Raw genomic sequence first — 18879 nt, 5'->3', positions numbered from 1 at the left:
TGCAGAGGTTTGTGCAATGGCTAGGGAGATGGCCGCTTCCTCCGCCTGCAGAGAGTGGATGGTGGGAATCCATGCGCATGTAACGAGGTTTTCGGTTGTAGAAACGACAGCGGTCATAGCTTTTCGCCCTGGATAGTTAGCGGCGTCTGTATAGACTGTGGCAGAGTTTCGGCCGTATTGATTAACAATCGCTTTCGCTCGAGCTTCCCTACGAGCCTCGTGATGTGTCGGATGCATGTTGCGGGGCAGTGGGGCCACATCGATGAACTTGCGAACCTCATGGGGAAGCTGAGTCGCATCGGCCTGCGGGTGTCGCAGAGGAGAGCGCCGGTGCAGTTGCGACAAAATGGCTCTACCGGTAGGGGTAGAGCTAAGACGTAAGAGTTGGCTCAAATGGTGGGCTTCGAATAGCTCAGCTAAGGTATTGTGGACTCCCAACAGCAAGAGTTTCTGCGTTGAGGTGGTAACAGGTAGTCCTAATGCTACTTTGTACGCCTTGCGTATCATCGCTTCCACCTTTTCCTGTTCGGTCTTGGAGAGTATGGCATAGGGGAGGGAGTAAGGGGGACGTCAGGAGACGAGTTAGGGGGCAGAGCACGGAGCAAAAAATCACGAGAATATAAGAAAGCTGCACAGCGCCAAGTTAGGTGCTTGAGGTCTGTGAAAACATTTTGCTGACAATTGGGACAGTACGAAGAGGCTGATGAGTCCGAGTGGAACCATTTCTGTGAAGAGAAAGTAAGATGGGCTCGGGCGGGATTTGAAGCATGGTAGCCAGAGCAGCAGTCTGGTGCGCTAACCGCAGCGCAAAGCTAGAATACTGCCAGGATGGGGAAGCAATCAGCCTGCTGGGTGCACCGTGACACGTGCACGGTGCCAATGTAAGGGGTCGGCCAGGGAATCTATGGTGGTATGAACTACGGAAATTGGGTGGCAAATGGTGGCCTCAGCTAGACTGAATAGACGTGGCGAGAGATCTTAGGGAGAGGTCTTGGCCCTGTTGTGGGCACAACCAGGATGACGATGATGGCCATGATTGTGATGAAAGGGAAACTAGAGTGTAAGTAAGGAATGCCAATTTAAGTCTAGTACAGGGACATAACAACATTTATTTAACTCGGGGAAGCATAAGGTTCCCACCAACGCAGGAAATGCCTAAAACTGAAAATGACTATACCTGCCCCACCGCGTTTTTCCAGTTAAAAAACGTCTTTTATGGATATAATGAGTGAGAACTCACTAAGCGTCATTACAGACGCAGCCTTTGGTAACTTTACCAAACGTCTTTCGTGACTGCAATGATAGAGAGCTCAACTCAGCTCTGTTACAGTCACAGCCTTTCGTAACTTTACCAAGGGCTTTGTTCTTTCAAATTCCACAAATTCGTAGGTTGTTTTCATGGTGCTTTAATGATTTCACGAAACTGGCCGCACACTCACGCGTGGCAAGATTTGTTTACTTTTCGATTTCAGATAAATCTGTGACACTCATTAGTGCGGGCAATAGCGCCTTCACGGTAAGCGGCGGGAATCACAGCTTACCTGCTTCAGCTTTACTGGTGTGAAGAACTGGGCCATACAGTTTCGTGTAGCCTTCCACTCGCGGCTTTTGCTGAAAACCAGGTTACCAGCGAGGGCGGGATTGAGCTCGTGGATGTGCATGTGAGTCTGGCCAAAGAGAACAAAATCAGAGCCCCTTTATTAAAAGAAATATGGCTAAAACGCGACGCTTTCTCCCTTACAACCTCAGTTAAAGTACAAGTTCAAAACCTAACGTTCTTCAACCGTTTCGGAATGCCGCAATCGGTTAGACATCGGCTTCTTAACGCGAAAGGCCCAGGTTGGACTCCCATGACACAAAGTATTTTTCCTTCAGCCGCTTGATGGGCATTGGCCTATCGTCATCATAGTTTCGCGAACCCCATTCCGCAAGCTTGGCTTTTCTGCAGTGCGATTGGCGACACTACGGTACAAGCGAAAAATGGAAAGCTTCGCTTTGAAAAATTGCGTACTTTAGTAAAAATGTCTAGAGTCGATAAAACCATATTCCCTCTATTTTTGCATTGTACACGCTGTAAAGAATACTATTCGGAGCGTGAGTAAGCAATAGAAGACCATGTTTTTTTTTGTTCTGTACTCACTGGTGCATTATTGTAACGTAAGCGGTTGGTTATTATACCCTGCTTCAGATACAAATAATAAGCTGCTACAAAATATTTCTTTGCTAAAAATTTTCACAACGTTGCATGTACACTTACCCCACGCCCGGTGAACTTGACGAATTCTTTAGCGAAGATGTCCTCTATCATGAGTGGATCTTTGACGACGACAAAAGGAGTATCACCGAGATAGAATCTGAGAAAAAGGTAACGAAAACAATAAATGACTGAATATTACCATGTTCTTTGTTAAGTAGCCTTCAGAAATTTCGGACGCACGGCTTCTTCAGTAACGGAACATCTAGTGCTATCGTAATGAAGTAGTCAACTTCAGCCAATATGTACCCTTTGGCGTTTTACCCAATTCGCTTTATTCGATGTATTCATAAGGTTCCTTAATGACCTTGATAACAAGCTATGCACGCGCATCAAGGGCCTCGGTTGTGGCAGTCTTGGGGCCACGTGTATATTAAAAGTGTTTCTCGCCAGTCTACCGCGCTTGAAAGGTCGTGGATGCCGCAGTTACAAGCCCCAAAGAAAAGAGAGTGCGCTTTACATCGAGTTGTTACAGTCTACACGGTATAAACACCGTGAAGCATATAGCACACACAAACACTCGCAAGAGCGCTGAAAAGTACAAAGGAATACATTAACGCCTGTCGATGAATTGGAAAAACATGGGGCGCGTAACGGGAAGGTTGATTGTTATAATCCTACCCGGTACGCATGTTTCTTAAACTTACTTTCCCATCATTTCAAAATTTTAATTATGATTCCAAAAGACGCCGCGCTGATTATCTTGCTACTTCTTCGTCTTTCAATAAAAAATCTCGGTTATGATGATTTTTATTATTAAGACGAGCAACACCCTTTTCTCTATTTTGTGTGCACAATGCAAAAAAAAAAAAAAACGCCGGCATAAGAAGAATTTCTCGGGAGCACATTTTCGCTGTTTCTTCCAGTTCGTATTAACGGTTGTTTACTGTATAAGATTTGTTAACCACGAATAAATTTGTTTCCCGTTTCAGGTTTTTATACAGTCTTTATTATGTTGCCAAATTTTTGAACAAGAAGCCAATAACCAGCCTCAGCAATAACTTGGGTAATATTTTTAATTTATTTACAGTCTGCTTGTAATCTATACCTATAAAAAAAAGTTCCCGACTGACTGACTGAGTGACTCATCAACGCCCAGCCTAAACTGTTAGACCTAGAGACCTGAAATTTCACGAGTGTATTTGCGTCATTGAGTAGGTGCTCACTAAGGCGGGTTTTTCCGAAATTGCCCTCCTAACTGAAGAAAAGGGAGAAATTGTGGTTTCGCGAATTCGTGATTTTCTCGGTCACCCATTCACATATCGAAGCGCTTTTTGCTGATATAAGTAGTCCTTAAGAATACCTAAAAAGTAGTTTTGGGATTTCACCCTAACCTACAACAGCGAGGTGATTCCGTATTCCGGAACTAAAACGGTGTTCCTAAAGATTCTCAAATAAATCTCACCGATTCAGTAATCCAACTGATTTTTGCTAGAATATGTTACTCATACAAATGCACAGAACCGTTTTTAAGGATTTCGCTCTGCGACGCCGCTAAAAGGGTCAAATTGTTTTTACAAATGACACGGCTGATGAGCCAAAAAGGCCCGACAGGTTATGTACACGTCTAGCCAAACTGCTCTTTCAAACGGCTACAGATTACAAGGGCACATTCTGATTACGCTGTTGGAGGTCAATATTTCTTAAAATTTTAAAAATTCCATCATGGAGAGAGTGAAAAGCGGTAAAATAGTTTTTCAGATATTAATTTTTTTACCGTCCGCCATCTGAGATATCGAACTGATTTTCGTTGGGATAGGCAGCTTACTCACGTATCTCAACACTGTTATACAAGATTTTTCAATGACACCTTCCCAATAGAGGCAAGTGGGATTTCGGGAAAATACTGTGTTTTTTCACTTTCGTAAATAACCACCCAGCCAGTTGATATCTCCCATTCGTTTTTTCTTGAAAATGCTGCCCATTTAATTGCCCAAGAACCACTTTCAGGATTTTGTCCTAACGTGCGGATAAGGAGGCCAGCGAGATTTTTTAATCTGCATTCTTTTGGACGTAAAATTCAGTTGAGTTTTCCCGCGTTCGCTTAGCGGTCTACATCTGTTGACACTACGGCAACTACGCGTCTCCCGTTGGAGCAGGTGTCATCTATACCTATAAAAAGAAGTTCCCGACTGACTGACTGACTGACTCATCAACGCCCAGCCTAAACTGTTAGACATAGAGACTTGAAATTTCACGAGTCTATTTGCGTCATTGTGTAGGTGCTCACTAAGGCGGGTTTTTCAGAAATTGCCCTCCTAACCGAAGAAAAGGGAGAAATTGTGGTTTCGCGAATTCGTGGTTTTCTCGGACACCCATTCACATATCGAAGCGCTTTTTGCTGATATAAGTAGCCCTTAAGAATACCTAAAAAGTAGTTTTTGGATTTCACCCTAACCTACAACAGCGAGGTGATTCCGCATTCCGGAACTATAACGGTGTTCCTAAAGATTCTCAAATAAATCTCACCGATTCAGTAATCCAACTGATTTTTGCTGGAATATGTTACTCATACAAATGCACAGAACAGTTTTTAAGGATTTCGCTCTGCGACGCCGCTAAAAGGGTCAAATTGTTTTTACAAATGGCACGGCTGATGAGCCAAAAAGGCCCGACAGGTTATGTACGCGTCTAGCCAAACTGCTCTTTCAAACCGCTACAGATTGCAAGGGCACATTCAGATTACGCTGTTGGAGCTAGGTCAATATTTCTTAAAATTTTAAAAATTCTACCATGGAGATAGTGAAAAGCGGTAAAATAGTTTTTCAGATATTAATTTTTGTACCGCCCGCCATCTGAGATATCGAACTGATTTTCTTAGGGATAGGCAACTTACTCACGTATCTCAACACTGTTATACAAGATTTTTCAATGACACCTTCCCAACAGAGGCAAGTGGGATTTCGGGAAAACACTGTGTTTTTACACTTTCGTAAATAACCACCCAGCAAGTTGATATCTCCCATTCGGTTTTTTTTGAAAATGCTACCCATTTAATTGCCCAAAAACTACTTTCAGGATTTGGTCCTAACATGCGGATAACAAGGCCAGCGAGAAATTTTTTAATCTGCATTCCTTTGGACGTAAGATTCAGTTGAGTTTTCCCGCGTTCGCTTAGCGGTCGCCATCTGTTGACACCTTCGGCAACTACGCGTCTCCCGTTGGAGCAGGTGTCATATATCATAAATGTAAAAGAGAAAATGTACCAGTAAAAAGCGCAAAGGTTAGCCGTCGGCATCTGCTGGGACATCCTGCAGTCTCGCACCTCCCGTAGGGAGCCCATGTTACTTATGATAAAACTGTACCGATGAGCATCGTTCATATCTTCTGAGATAGCACTTACTACGAGGAAGAATAGCTCTCACCCAACCGGCCTCCATCATGTGTTGCCAGCGCAATCTCCTGCAGAATTCTAGTTGTGTTTGCAACATGGCACTCTTCCTCATATGATATTAAGAGTGCAAGCAAAGCAAGCTCCTTCTTCCATCCACTTTTCCAAACCTTGAGCTGTGGGAGAACCTGGTGACTAACAGCGATCTGGATGTCCAGACAATACTTCCTCCAGAGCGAAGGTTGCCCACTCATCACATGGCTTTCTGAAATTGGGAACCACTCCCACTTCGCCGGCTCAATAAATCCTTTTTCACTCACTGACTCATTCGCTCAAACGCCCCATCTTGGTGCAATTTGTTTAGCGAGAGTTGGAGTAAAACACGAGTACCAGTCGTTTCACATTACCACGACGCGCCTGCAGTAGGAGCCTATGTATTGACCGCAGGCAGACGCTCCCGAGTGTGTACCGCTTCCCAATGAAGTAGCCTAATATGGCGACTAACAAATACCAATTGCTGTCCCTAATATAATGGCCCACCCGGGAACTGGCTGGTACTACCGCTAGTACTCTATACGGACATCAAGCAACTTTTCTGAAATGAGAATACCTGCGACCGGCTGTATAGCTTCAGTGTAGCGACCACATAAATGGCATAAAAAACATTTATCCAGAATAGGTGGCAGACATGCAAGTGCGAAATAATTTTATATTTTCTATTCTTCGGAAAAAAAACAATAACGTATCATTAGAACGCTTCTAAAACACACTTACATATGCACATTATGTGCACATTTTTATATGTATACACGTTGTTATGCCCTCTTCAATACAGATTTGTATGCACATTGAAGAAAGTGAATTTATTCATTAATTAATTTATTAATGCATTCATTCATTCACAATGAAAGTACACCACGAGGTTAGTTCACCTATAGAAATATGTTTCCGTACTGGCATGAAATCCAGCAATATTTTCAAACTACAAAAACCAAAGTATATCCTCACCCAAAAACGTCTCCGTATTCGTCGAGCCATTTTGCCAGACTTTCAATCTGGTTCTGAAATCAAACGGCGGTTACAATAGGTTAACGCAGAGACAGGTGCCGTATATAGGCGCACTCGTAGCATAAGTATACATATACCAGTGTCCATCCTTCTTTTTCTTGTTCACTTAGGCTCTTTGTAAATCTCGACAACACAGAAACACTATTAGGTATTTAATCCGACAAGAAGCCATTGCTATTTTACAAACGAAGCTGTTTAGCAAATCGCAAATTTTTATGTCCGCAGTTAAAAATACAAAGAAATTGCCCAGCGCGTGCACGTAAGCGCGGGCTTTACGGCGACCGCCAGACAGTTAAAGGGGCACTGACACAAAAATTTTGCATCTTGTTTTTTTTGTTGCGATAAGTAGCTAGTGACCTACTTATAACCTGTAGAAACCTCATTTGCTTCAGCGTGCGACGGTTGTTTAATTAGAGGCATTTTAAATGCGGCCAATCGCAGTTTCGGTTTCAGCGAGTGCCGCGAAACGATGGATTTTGTGTGAACAAAGCTGACCACGTGACCGTTGGAGGGATATCACAGAGCAGAGCCGCCGTAGCACTGTCGAATCCGCATAGACGGCAGTTTCTGCGAATGCCCCCACGTACTGATCTCGTGAGGCGCTTAATTAAAAAGCGACCGTGGATGTGACGCAGGCGCTGCGAGTGCAAATGCTACCGCGGCTAAAGAACGACGCGCGACGCTCGAGACGGTGGGTGGCAAGACGCGCGCTGGGAGCAGCCGGCCGGTCTGCCTACAGGTCCGCCTACAGATGTGTTCGGCTTAGCACTGCGGCGGATATTCGAGTGCCGCTCTCGTAAGCGGTGCAGATGACAATTTTTAATGCAACCCGCCATCGCATCATTAACTCCTTTCTCATGTAAGCCACCATGGTCGGGACTTGGGGACAATTTCGTGCAGCGGTAACTCGAGCTAGCTGCGCCGGCCTGGGCCACTTCGCGGCCGTGGCCGCCGCCTGCACAGCGACCGTGCGGCTAGCTCAGTGGGCTTTTCGTGCCTCCGGCGCGTTTTCGCATCCAATGGTAATAAACAGTAATAGAAAGAGAGTGCCTGGAATCGCTGTAGAACTTTGGTAGCGGCCAGCTGCCCCATGAGCTGACGAAATCACGGCGCCTCCGCCGCCAACGATCGGGTCGTTCGTTCTCGAGAGCAGAAGCTCCGCCCTCCGGCCCTCCGATTGGAGCGGCGAGCCGGGCGACCCGGCGAAAAACGCCGGCAGTGCGGAAGCGGCAAACACAAACTCGTGTCGTGTTTGGATGTTGTTTATTTACACGATATCCTCGGGATGTCGATTGTGCGTGGTCCTCTGCTGGATGCTCGGTTGCGTTTCGCACACTTTAAAATTGATTTTAAATATGTTCTAGGCTGTATTCGCCGCTGATATTTTGCAGATGATGTATATGTATTCCCACCAATCTATCTCCTAAGTTATCTCGCCTTCAAAATTTTGTGTCAGTGCCCCTTTAACAAAACCAAGAAAATGCCTAGCTCTCGTGTGTGCGTGCCTAGCGCCGACCTCCCACTGTCCCCAGCGCACGTTTGTCAAACCAAGCATACCCACTTTGGGAGATTGGCCAAGCTTGTCCAAAAAATACTTCAGAGTTCGCCGGAATCGTGGCAATACAGGGCCCGGAACGAGAGACACCAGCGTTCGCCGTAGCTGTGGCAACACTTGCTCGTAACGAGAAATACACGTGATTTCCAATAATTATCAATTAAAAAAATGAAAGAACCTCACACTTAAAGCAAACATAATTGAGTAAAGGTCGTTGCGGCAGCGAAGAAGAACCAAATCGGCTGCAATCGTGGAGTTAAACCTGTGTGATGGTCGTAAAGGTTGAGTACAGTTTCGCTACCTTCAAGTGTTACGCGTTAGTGGGAGCTCCCTTCATTTTTCTGCAGCCTACAAAAAAATAGCAGTGACTTAGCTCGGCTATGCCAGGATATACGTAGCGTGAGCTCAGGTTCATCTGGTTATTCTGAGCTTTCCTGGTTTACGAGGATTAGCTTGATTATCTTGCTTACTGCTGCTTCAATGACACACTCATGGTACACGCATTATGTGACACATGTATATTTATCACGCGGCTCCGGCGTAGCGCCACCAAACGCCCCAGAGGTGAGCTGGTTCCACAGGCGCACGCCGGTGTTGCTGCGACGCACGAGCCATCGGTTGCACACCCGGCCACCCCTCGCATGATCATCAAGTGGACCGGGCGGCCACATGCGGAACGGAGGTCGGCGAAGACTCTCAGCGCGTGGGGTGTGTAGAGCAACGTTCTGTGCGCCGTGTGACGTCACTGCTCCTCGCGTATGCGCAGCACGGCTTTCCAGGAGCCACGCGAAACTGCTGAACCTCGCCAGTGTAGCTCACGCAACAATAACTCATTGCAGTGCATCCTTCTATTCACTTAAAGTTAAACTTGCAACACGAATTGCAGGTAAGCGACGGCATAGCACGGCGTTCCGGTAAGTTGTACTTTCTCGTTAGGTGGGGCGTGGTAGAAACAGTGACAATAAGAAAAAAAATAAAAAGCAGGAAGTATGAAAATGAAATTTTCTAGTGCCCTTGAACACTCCCCATCTGGTGTGCGTTGTATTTCAATGAGGCAAAAAACGCTATCCGTATTCTGAGAACTGCGCCATCTGTGGAGTTCGCTGGTTACCATCACCATCAATAAAATGTTATCACCATCAACAACAGCAGCAGCCACCACAACAATACCACCAACATAAGTATTACAATCATCAACGAATGCAATAAGATCCGCTCTGAGGCAGACAGAATGCTTTCTGCTCTTGTCCTGTTCCCCTTGCGAATGGGGTGTGAACTTTTAGGGAAATGGACCAAGTAGCCTGAATTTAAAGGTTTGAACGACGGCCGCAATAGAATAACAACATGTAAAGAAGGCATTAACAAAAGTTTGAAACATTTTAATAATAATGGCGAAGCCCTTTCAGTATCATTTTTTTAGTTTATTTATTATTCCTTCATTTTTGTTTTTTATTTTGAGCACAGCTATAGTACAAACATTTTGTGGCTTTTTTTAGCTCGCCAAATTATTGTGGGACTACCCTGTGAAATAAATAATAGCTCGTATTCTCTCAGGGTATTCGCAAAGAAGAAATAGCGGAATAACCACGCAGAACATTTTCGTCGTATTTCGCGTAATGGTTATTATTAGAGCCTGCCCTCGTTTACAAATAGCTCTTACCTTAAAGGAGTACTGACACGAAATTTCTTGCTTTCAGTTTTTATGCTGTAAAGAATACCTATTGGCCCAGTAATTACGAAAATCGAACCGAAAGCCGTTAGCCGCCAACACAGAATTAATTATAGCACGTTTATTGCAACCAGTTTCAAATTTGGTCGCCGCGCGGGAAATGGCCGTTCGAAGGCCAGCCTGCAAGCGGGCCAGCCTTACCTCACGGTCTCACCCGTGACATCAGGGACGTTCGCCGCATCGTCTGCTACGATTGCACATGGTCCGCACTCATCCGCGCAGTCGACACGTCGTCTAAATCGTCAGACTCGGATGAGTCGCTGCCACCCGACAGACAGAACAACTTTATTTGGCCAGGCGATTAGGCCCGCGATGCCTTCGCCGTCGTCCGTTTTTTAATATCACTGCGGCTCGAACCGGCGCAGACCGCGACAGCAACAGCTTATCGCCACTCTTCTAATCAATCTGATCGCGAAAAAGAAGTTCCACATGGAAGAAAGTAGATGTTAGTGTGTTGAAAAATTGTGCTAGGGGTTGTTATCAGCGCTGAATTTTAAAGCGGCGTTCAGATATTCGCCGCGATGGCCTACGCTGACCGACACCGGAGGTTCGGCGCTCCGACCCAGCACTGCCGGCCCCGCGGTGCGGCGAGCGGCCGAAAGTTGGTGCCACCTGCGCGCTAGAATCAAAACAGGCCACGGCAGATGTCTTGGCCACCGATTGCTGAAACGGAAATTATCGCCAAAATAAAGCTCAGTATGCGAAAAAGGGGATGATAGTGTGGTGAAAAGTTGTGTAAGGGATGGTCATTCGAAGCTGTACAGATAGCGGCGATCAAATATTCGCCAAGCTGACGCGAGCAACGCCGAGCCCGCTGGCTTGGGCGACAGTTCTTGCGGCCGCCGCCACGCCCGAACTCAGTCCACGTTTAGCGCTGCATGTCGTCGCGTGGAAAATGATGCATCTTGGCGTCGTCGTCGATTTGCTCGGACAGGCTTCCACGAGCAGTACTTCGCATTCCGCGAGCTTGCCAAAGCACAACTTGGTCGAGCTCGGCGACGCGCACCGCCGCGTCGCCTCGGTGCGCGTCGACATCGCGCACCGCGCGGTGCCGGCACCGCGCAGTTTTCAGCACCAGTGCAAGGGAACACCATGCGCCGGCCACGAACTGAAGAGCAAAGACGTCGAACACGCAAAGTGCGCAAAGTTTGCAAGCATTGCTCACACAGCTACACCCGTACGTCTCCTGCCCAAACGAATACCACCGACAACAGCAGCGCGCAGCACAGGATATCGTTTCCGGTTCCGAAAACGACTATATGACGTCACCCTGAACCGGCCAGACACGCAGGCCGATGTTTCGTCACGCCGAAAGCGATTTCGCTAGTGCTGCCGATTTGTGGAAGCTCGCGGCCGGGACAATCAAAATCGATTTTAGATGTGATTCCGCCCTCCGATCGCTGCAAAAAGTTCTGTGAGGCATCTGTACAAACTACTGAAGCCAATAATATCATTTTTTAGGTGTCGAAATTTGGTGTCAGTACTCTTTTAACAGTGAAAGCAGCTGTCACTGGTACCGTATGCTACCAGTAAAATTGTCTTTACCTATCATGCACCTTCGGGGAAAAGGCTGTATATACAGCGATAGTTATGCTTATACGTTTTTGATTCAGTCTGTCTTTCTTGAAATCAATAATTCACATGGGGCATGCGATAATTTTATTTATAACAGTTGTTTCATTTATTTTTGGGTGCTTGAAAAGTGGTGGAACCTTACGATTAATGAACTCATACTTCTAGCGAACTTTAACCCAGGACGAAGAAAGAAAAGACGAAACACAGCGTGTGTTTCGTCTTTTCTTTCTTCGTCCTGTGTTAAAGTTCGCTAGAAGTATGAGTTCATTAGTAAGTAACCAACTCACCCAACTCTCCACTTTCATTAACCCTACGATTGTCAGTACTAAAAAAAATCGAGAACATAAGCGGAGCAAAAACACATCAACGTACCATTGTGAGCTATTGTCTACAAGCACAATTCACTATTAGTAAATGGCATAGAATGCAAACAGGAACTAACGTTATTTGTAATACAGCCTTGTACCCTTTATGTGGAAATATTTGGCCAGTGCGCGGCGTGTCCGATAAAAACCTAACGCCGGTGCAGCGTTTATGAGCGAAATCATCACTAAGTGAATTTTGCCGGTGAGGTGCCCCGGCCCTCGCCCTAAGGGCCGGAACACCTAGTGACTGCAGCGGCGTGAGGCGAGAGCCGTCGCCCTCTCATCTTTTCACGTGGCTCTGCGCTTTCCCAGGCGTTACCTGGATGCGTGCCCTCCTCTTTGATCCACGCGCTTCTTATGTTCTGTTTCATTACTGAGGAATGCGCTATGGAACGCGGCAAAGCCACTAAGAATTTAGAAGCCCGCTGCAGGCTCGAGACAATGCAACTCCACTTCTCTCTCGCAGGGCCACTTAGGGCTTTAGCATTGAAAACTGCGAGGATATTTTTAATTGCCCACGCATTGCCTCGGAACGCTGTGTCAGTACAGTCGGTTCTAAAAATACTCACATCTGCACGACCAACTTTTTCAATACCCGTCCACGGACAAGAATTCCATTGTGTTAAGAAAACGCCGCTTAGAAAAAATTCCCTTAAGTGTTGGTGCTTAGGGTGGGAAATTTAAATTTAAAACACCCACTGCTCTCCACAAAGTACCACCTGATCTGGCAGCGTTGTTATGCGTTAATCCTTCTATCAGGCATATCAGGTTGAATGTGCTTACAAGTAGCAAAAAAGAATTGCTGACAAGATATTTCTGTTTGTACGTTCTTCACGGGATATACCTTCGTGTTTCGTGAACTCGCTCGACATCTGCTTTCTATCGCATAAAAGGGCAGTTCATGTAAAATATTTCTTACTTATTCTTGAGTACAAACATAGAGTCCCTTCCTGTACTGCACTAAGTATTTGCAGCTGAATTCTTTGAAACCCGCAAGTCTACTGGTTGAAATGAATTTTTTCTGGCTAAACGCCGCATACACCCCGGTGCTTTGCCGCTGCTGCTGCTGCAAAAAAAAAATAACCTGGTGTTCAAGCGATGCTCTCCCTACCTAAGGAAGACACACTTAAAGCACAACATTACCCTAGTACGTACCGGTTTCCAGAAGCCATCGGCGTTTCCATTTATGAGACTTTGGATCGGCGGTGCAGGTATGCCTGTGTCTTTGAAATCTTCGAAGCATTTGCGGCGTTGCCTGCATGCGAAATGCCAAACGCCAACTAAAACAAACCTTGCCATTACCACTCATCTTACCTTAGGGCAGGCCGTAACGGTGAAGAAGCTTCAAATAGACAAAACTTCGGAGCAGTATACCATTGAACTTTAAGCTTCACCTATTGAACATGCGATGCACAAGTCCATTCCAGGACACCCACGATCTTCCGCGTAACAATAGCATCACGAACACCGAACCCAAACCAAGAAAACTGTCTTTTTATGCGGGGTGCAGTTTTGTTTATCACAAAATCATGAGCTCAGCGCTGTGCTTAATTTTCCATCTTTCTCGTACCCTGGGTGCTGTATATAAATATGGCCAGCAATCAAAAGCACGTTCAAATCTTCCTTCTCGTTACAGAATGGACAGTTTATGCTATCATCAGTGCGTATACTGTTTAATGCACTGAAATTAGTATGTGCTAGGGGAGAGTTATAAGACGGAAAAGAAAAGAGTGTATCGAGGCCGTCTTTTGTGACAGGTATTTTCGGTGATCGCGTGGTTGCAAAACAGTAGAACTGTAATCTTTATTTAAACCGTGTAGATTGGTTCCTGACATGCTGTTTGGAATACCCTACCATTAGGGAGTACTGCTGCAATTTCCTATCAATTTGGACTGGGTTTTCGGACAGTATTTACGGTGCTCCTCGATAATTCATAGATATAAACCCCGTCGCCTTAAAGACAGAGCAGTCTGTCGTCGACTGTACACCCACCCGTATGTCATGAAGGTATGTCATCCGCAGGGGTAAAAGAGCATCGCACGCTGAATATTGCACTGCTCATTTCCACCAATAATGTTGGAGCCTTTCTTAGTGATGATTTCAATAAAAGTTTGCCTCTTAATGTATATCCACATGAATTCAAAAAATACAGGCGACTTGCTGTCTTACATTTCCAAGTAAACGTTGACATACTGCATCGCAAAGTTTGAAATAAGCCCAAGGACTTTTTAAGTGTTGTGCTAAGGTATCGGGCATCAAATAAATTGGCTTAGCGTTGTTTGGCACATTTTGCCCGAATTTAGAGCGATGAACATGGTGCCACTGATTCCCCTCTTAAAAAATGTGTTTCCTGAGACCCTCAACTGAGAATGCGCCAACGCTCGGGGGAGTTGTTTTGAAGTTGCGGGCTGAACATTTTCATTTGGCTGACCTTATCTGCAAGTTTTTTATCTTGAGTGTTCCCTAGGCGTACCTGAAAGAAGCGTATCCTGCGACCAGTCCTTCTTTGTCAGCTTTCTAGACAGGCAGACTGCTTATCTAAGAGGTACTTGTACTTTGCCAGCCGTGCAAGTGCAATATAGAAGAGGTTTGCTTTTTTGGTTTCTCGAGAAAAGAATCTATCTATATATCAGAAAAAGTCGAACACTGTGTGTGCATTCTTCCAAGAACGCTGTGCCATAAAAATGTAGGCTGAACTTTGCATCAGATGATAACAACGAATAGTAACATCCGAGAGGTTCAATGGTCAGAAACGAGGTCAGCGTCGAAAAGGGCGGACAAGGCTGAGCTGTAGGAGCACGGAGTTATAATGAGTTCGACGGGTAGTTTTGCTGAACTTAACGTTATCTTTCCTTTTTTGTATCGAGATCGTACATTTTGCGGATCTCTGTAAAACTTCTTTGATGATACAGCATGCAATTTAATTGCAACATTACACATGATTCGGGACAAACGTGTCTATGTTTCCGCACTTCTTAAATGGATGAATGTTTGCTGGATTCCGACCGCGGCGACCGTTTTTCTGATGAATACGAAAAACAAAAACGCCCGTGTGTTCCACATTTCGGCGCACGTTACATATCCACAGCTGGTCAAAATTAATCCGGAGCCCTCCACTACGGCGTGTTAAAAACAACAGAAAAGAACATATGAATGCGCGTCCAACGCTGGCACGGTTATTCGACCTTCGACAACATTAGAAAACTTTTAGGAGATATTTGGTGACAGCTTTCAAAGACGCCGTTTCTCAGATGCAATACATACAAAAACTTTTCCTGCGATTGGACAAAACTTTCTGCAGTAACTACCATCAGTGCGTTACGTCCGTAGTTTTAGTACTATGGCACGGTGTTCAAAAACCAGCACGTCTTTAGTTACTATTGAAATTATTTTTTCGGCTACCTTAAAAAGGTACCGTTAAGAAAATAATGACGCCCTAAAGTTTGCGGCGTTTGCTTGGCTCCACGCAAGCCATAGCAATTAATCCCTGGAAGGTATAGACATTCCTGCGTCTAACGTCCAGCATCTTTGTTTCGTTTTTCTTTCTTTTTGGAAGGAAGCTGAAACGTGCCTTCAGGTACACCAAGAAAGCTGATTTTACATTGCCGTTATGTCAATAGCTTCAATATTTCAAACCAGGAAACACTGTCAGTTTCCATTTTAAGAGGCTCTACATGCCTCCCTAAGTTGCACACACGGTGCTTTTAAGAAGTCGTGAAGCAAACCCAGGTGTATAGACACTGGAGGCATTGGTACCTGAATGTGACATTTCCTTACGAAATTAATACTCTGCCTTATCTGAGGACCCGCCGGAAGACAGAACTTATCCGAAATGTCAGAAATCAAAACAAAAGTGGGTGTTAGGCCAGTTGGCAGAGGATCATGAAAAATGACCTGTGCACAAAGCGGTGGTGTTGTCGCTGTCTTCTTCGTTGACCGTCTGTTTCTGCTCATGCTGTATTTTTTTATGATTAGAAACCGTTCAAAAAGGCTGAAAATATTGCAAGGTTCAGCGGAATGGCATGGCTCAGGGGGTAAAAATGACAGATGACGGCCATGGTCTAGACTTCACCCAAAACAAAACGTTGGTTTCCGGAAACAACAGATCCCCACGAAAAAAAAGGAACCGCCTTACCTGAGCAACCACTGGAACACGCCGTATACCAGGGAAAAGACGAGGGCCGCCACCGAGACCCAAAAGCTGAAGTCGAGCATAGCTGACGTTCTGATCACGCTGCCCTTCACAACAAGGTATCGCTATAGGCACGTGGGTGCGCCCGGCAAGGTAAGAGCCACTTATGCTGCGGCGAGACTCAGGCGCGCCTCCGTACTCGAGAGTGCAATACCTTTCGCACCGCCATCGGTCAAGGTTGCACCGAACGAAGCGGCCCTTTCTTTTTTTTTTTTGCTACGTGAGCTGCATTAGGAATCAGGCTTTTTCACGTCGGTATGTAATACGCTCGCCAAACACGTGCCTTCGATACAATTGTTTTCCTTTTTTATCACAGGCATTTTTGTCGCTGCTTTACTGCGTTTTACTGCGTACTGTACTCGGACTGATAGCGATTAAGGTGACACTACGAAGAAAGATGTGGGTATACTGGGAACGGTAATGCTGGGAATGCATTTATAGTGTTTCGGTTTGAAGCACAGTCCGCTTGCTTCCGTTTGCTGTCATTTGTCCAAGCACAAAATATATATAACACTCGACGTCAGGATGTCTCTCTGACGCACAATTTATTTTCTGTGTCACCGCAGGTGCACGGGGCAGTGTTATTCACTGCACGTATGCCGAGACATCAGTATGCACCGGATATAGCAATGGCACGCACACAGCCACAATGATTGCTCTATTAAATGAAAAAAAGGCTAGGATCTGTGACATAAAGGGGTTAGACAGTCGGCAGTTTTTAGGATAAGCTGCGGGCGGAACTTCCTTTTAATACCAGAGAAACACTGCATTTACTGTTTGATTCCTTTTAATGGCAACGCGATTCATTCGATTCAGCTGTTTGGTTACCGGCAATTTCTGCGTTTGCACTGCAATGCCTTTTCAATAAGGAATTGCAGCGGGTTATCGGTAAGCCTTCCTACGGAGGGGAACAGGGAAAGGAAATCAGTTCAGCACATTCACCTAGAACGTTTTGCTATTAGCTTGCGACTATTTTCTTTTGACGATGTTCGATCTGTTGCATACCCGTGACGCTTCATGTGGTTGTCGACGCTGGCCGGTAATAGACATTATATGCATTTACCATTGTCTGAAAATGAATTAATATCGCTTAAATCATGGTTGAGATGCTCACTGGGTAGTCTTAAGACCATATAGCAATCGAGATTAGGAAGGTTAATGGGGCAGACAACCGACGTTTGTAGAGTACATACATCTCTTCCAACTTATATGAAAGCCATCGTTCTATACATAGAAAATGCCACAAGGAATGTCTAAATAAATTAGGCAATAAACTTTCTGTAATCCTAAACGTGGTGCCATGCAATGTCTGAACGTGACACTACCGTACGTACACAAACAACTCCGTCGGTTTAAAAGGGTGTTTCAAAAACCGCAAAAGGAATAGGAAAGACTTCATTTCATTACTGTTTTCCCTGGGGCAAGATTTTGGATACCTCTTCTCATTTCACGTACACTTAGTATGTTGCTGCGCAGCTCATTGTTAGGGTTGCCGGCATTTGTTTTGACCGCCTACGTAAGACTGGTAATTGTAAAAATCCTGCTTTCAAACTTTCTATGGCGCTAACAAAAACAAACGTTTTCGTTAAAGGTGTTTCAAATGATGCCATTTCACTTCGGATAAAGGGCGCATACTCCACAAAAATAAAAATCGACTGGCTGTCCCTTTAAAGGAAGCATTTTGCAATAAATGCGGTAATCCCCGCTTTGGGCGGAACAACACTTGTCCGAAAGGGGAAACTTTAGGACCACTTCCTAGTCACCTCTCCTTTAATGTGCTCCACATAAGCGCTCGAAGAGTGTGTGAAGTTTAAAAACGTTCTGACTCTGCTGGTTGGGACACTTACCCTTCCTCGTGCCTGTTTTGTTGAACGACCGTCTTCACATGGTCCTCTTTAGCAGTCACTGTGTTCAAAAAGTGTATTTCCGGATTTCTATGCAGATGCCGAACCTGGAGCAGAATTCTGACCCGAAGTCTTACACCACTATATATACTACAAGCACCTGCGTTATGAGGTACGTAAAATCGCGAGGCACGAGAACTAGGAACGAGAGCCTGGGAAGGGAAGCCCCCTCTACCGGAGGATGGTTGGAGAAGAGCTCGGAGAAAGGGCGACAGGAGATAATTGTCACATGTTTCCTAACACCGGCCCCACGAGGCGACTGTACTGTAATTGACGACGAAGAAGTTACGACGAAGTTACGACGAAGAAGTAGTTGGGTGCGCGTGTTTTCGGATCATCGTCTTAAAGAGCTCTGCGCTCGCGTTTGGAAACCTGTGCTTGAGCACTCCCGAATAGCCTCCGGCTGCCCCTACTCATCTGGTCATCACCTTCAAGGACCCCGGCTCAACAACTGCGTGTTTATAGCACGCGACAATATGCTGCAGCCGCACGTGCAGCAGGAGCCGCCTTTAAGGTACTGAAGGGGGTGCATAAACTGTTCGTCGAAAGGCAATGCGTAGGAGGGCAGTTCATAGGGGGTTAATTGGTCACGCACAGCAATGCGTCACAGAGGTCTATTCGTTGTTGGGATAGCAGACGTTTAGAAAAAGAAATGAACATTTAGAAGATTATCGCTAACCGAAATTGGGGGGATAGGTTGGCACGTGGACCGTGTATGTATGCAAGATAACATTCTGAAGCCCTCTAAGAAACTTTTAATTCACTCTCAAGCTTATAGCACACGGGAGGCCACGTGTTTGCAGGGAGAGTTGACTGTTTCAGTGAACGTGCAGCTTGTAGAGCGAGTTTTCCAGGCACACAGCAAAGAGTTCAAGCGCAAAATGGCAGAAAATATGTGTTATATGC

The 18879-nt window shown here is 45.5% G+C and overlaps 1 protein-coding gene across 1 annotated transcript in view; it reads right to left on the bottom strand.

Annotated features, from left to right (window-relative positions):
* The window catches only part of LOC144138336 (cytochrome P450 3A43-like), a 29944-nt gene extending 13698 nt beyond the window's left edge, over positions 1-16246 (bottom strand). Inside the window, exons 1-5 of the mRNA XM_077670569.1 lie at positions 16013-16246; positions 13033-13132; positions 6594-6646; positions 2258-2354; positions 1542-1667 (exon numbers count right to left, since the gene is read on the bottom strand). Of these exons, the coding sequence (XP_077526695.1) occupies positions 1542-1667; positions 2258-2354; positions 6594-6646; positions 13033-13132; positions 16013-16092 (456 nt within the window). The 5' untranslated portion in view covers positions 16093-16246. The remainder of the gene's footprint in view (positions 1-1541; positions 1668-2257; positions 2355-6593; positions 6647-13032; positions 13133-16012) is intronic.
* Positions 16247-18879: the final 2633 nt, after the last annotated feature.

This window comes from Haemaphysalis longicornis, unplaced genomic scaffold (genome assembly GCF_048455015.1).
Source record: "Haemaphysalis longicornis isolate Haplotype H1 unplaced genomic scaffold, Haemaphysalis longicornis Haplotype H1 scaffold_5, whole genome shotgun sequence".
NCBI lineage: Eukaryota > Metazoa > Arthropoda > Arachnida > Ixodida > Ixodidae > Haemaphysalis > Haemaphysalis longicornis.
This window is presented reverse-complemented; position numbering and strand designations above follow the sequence as displayed.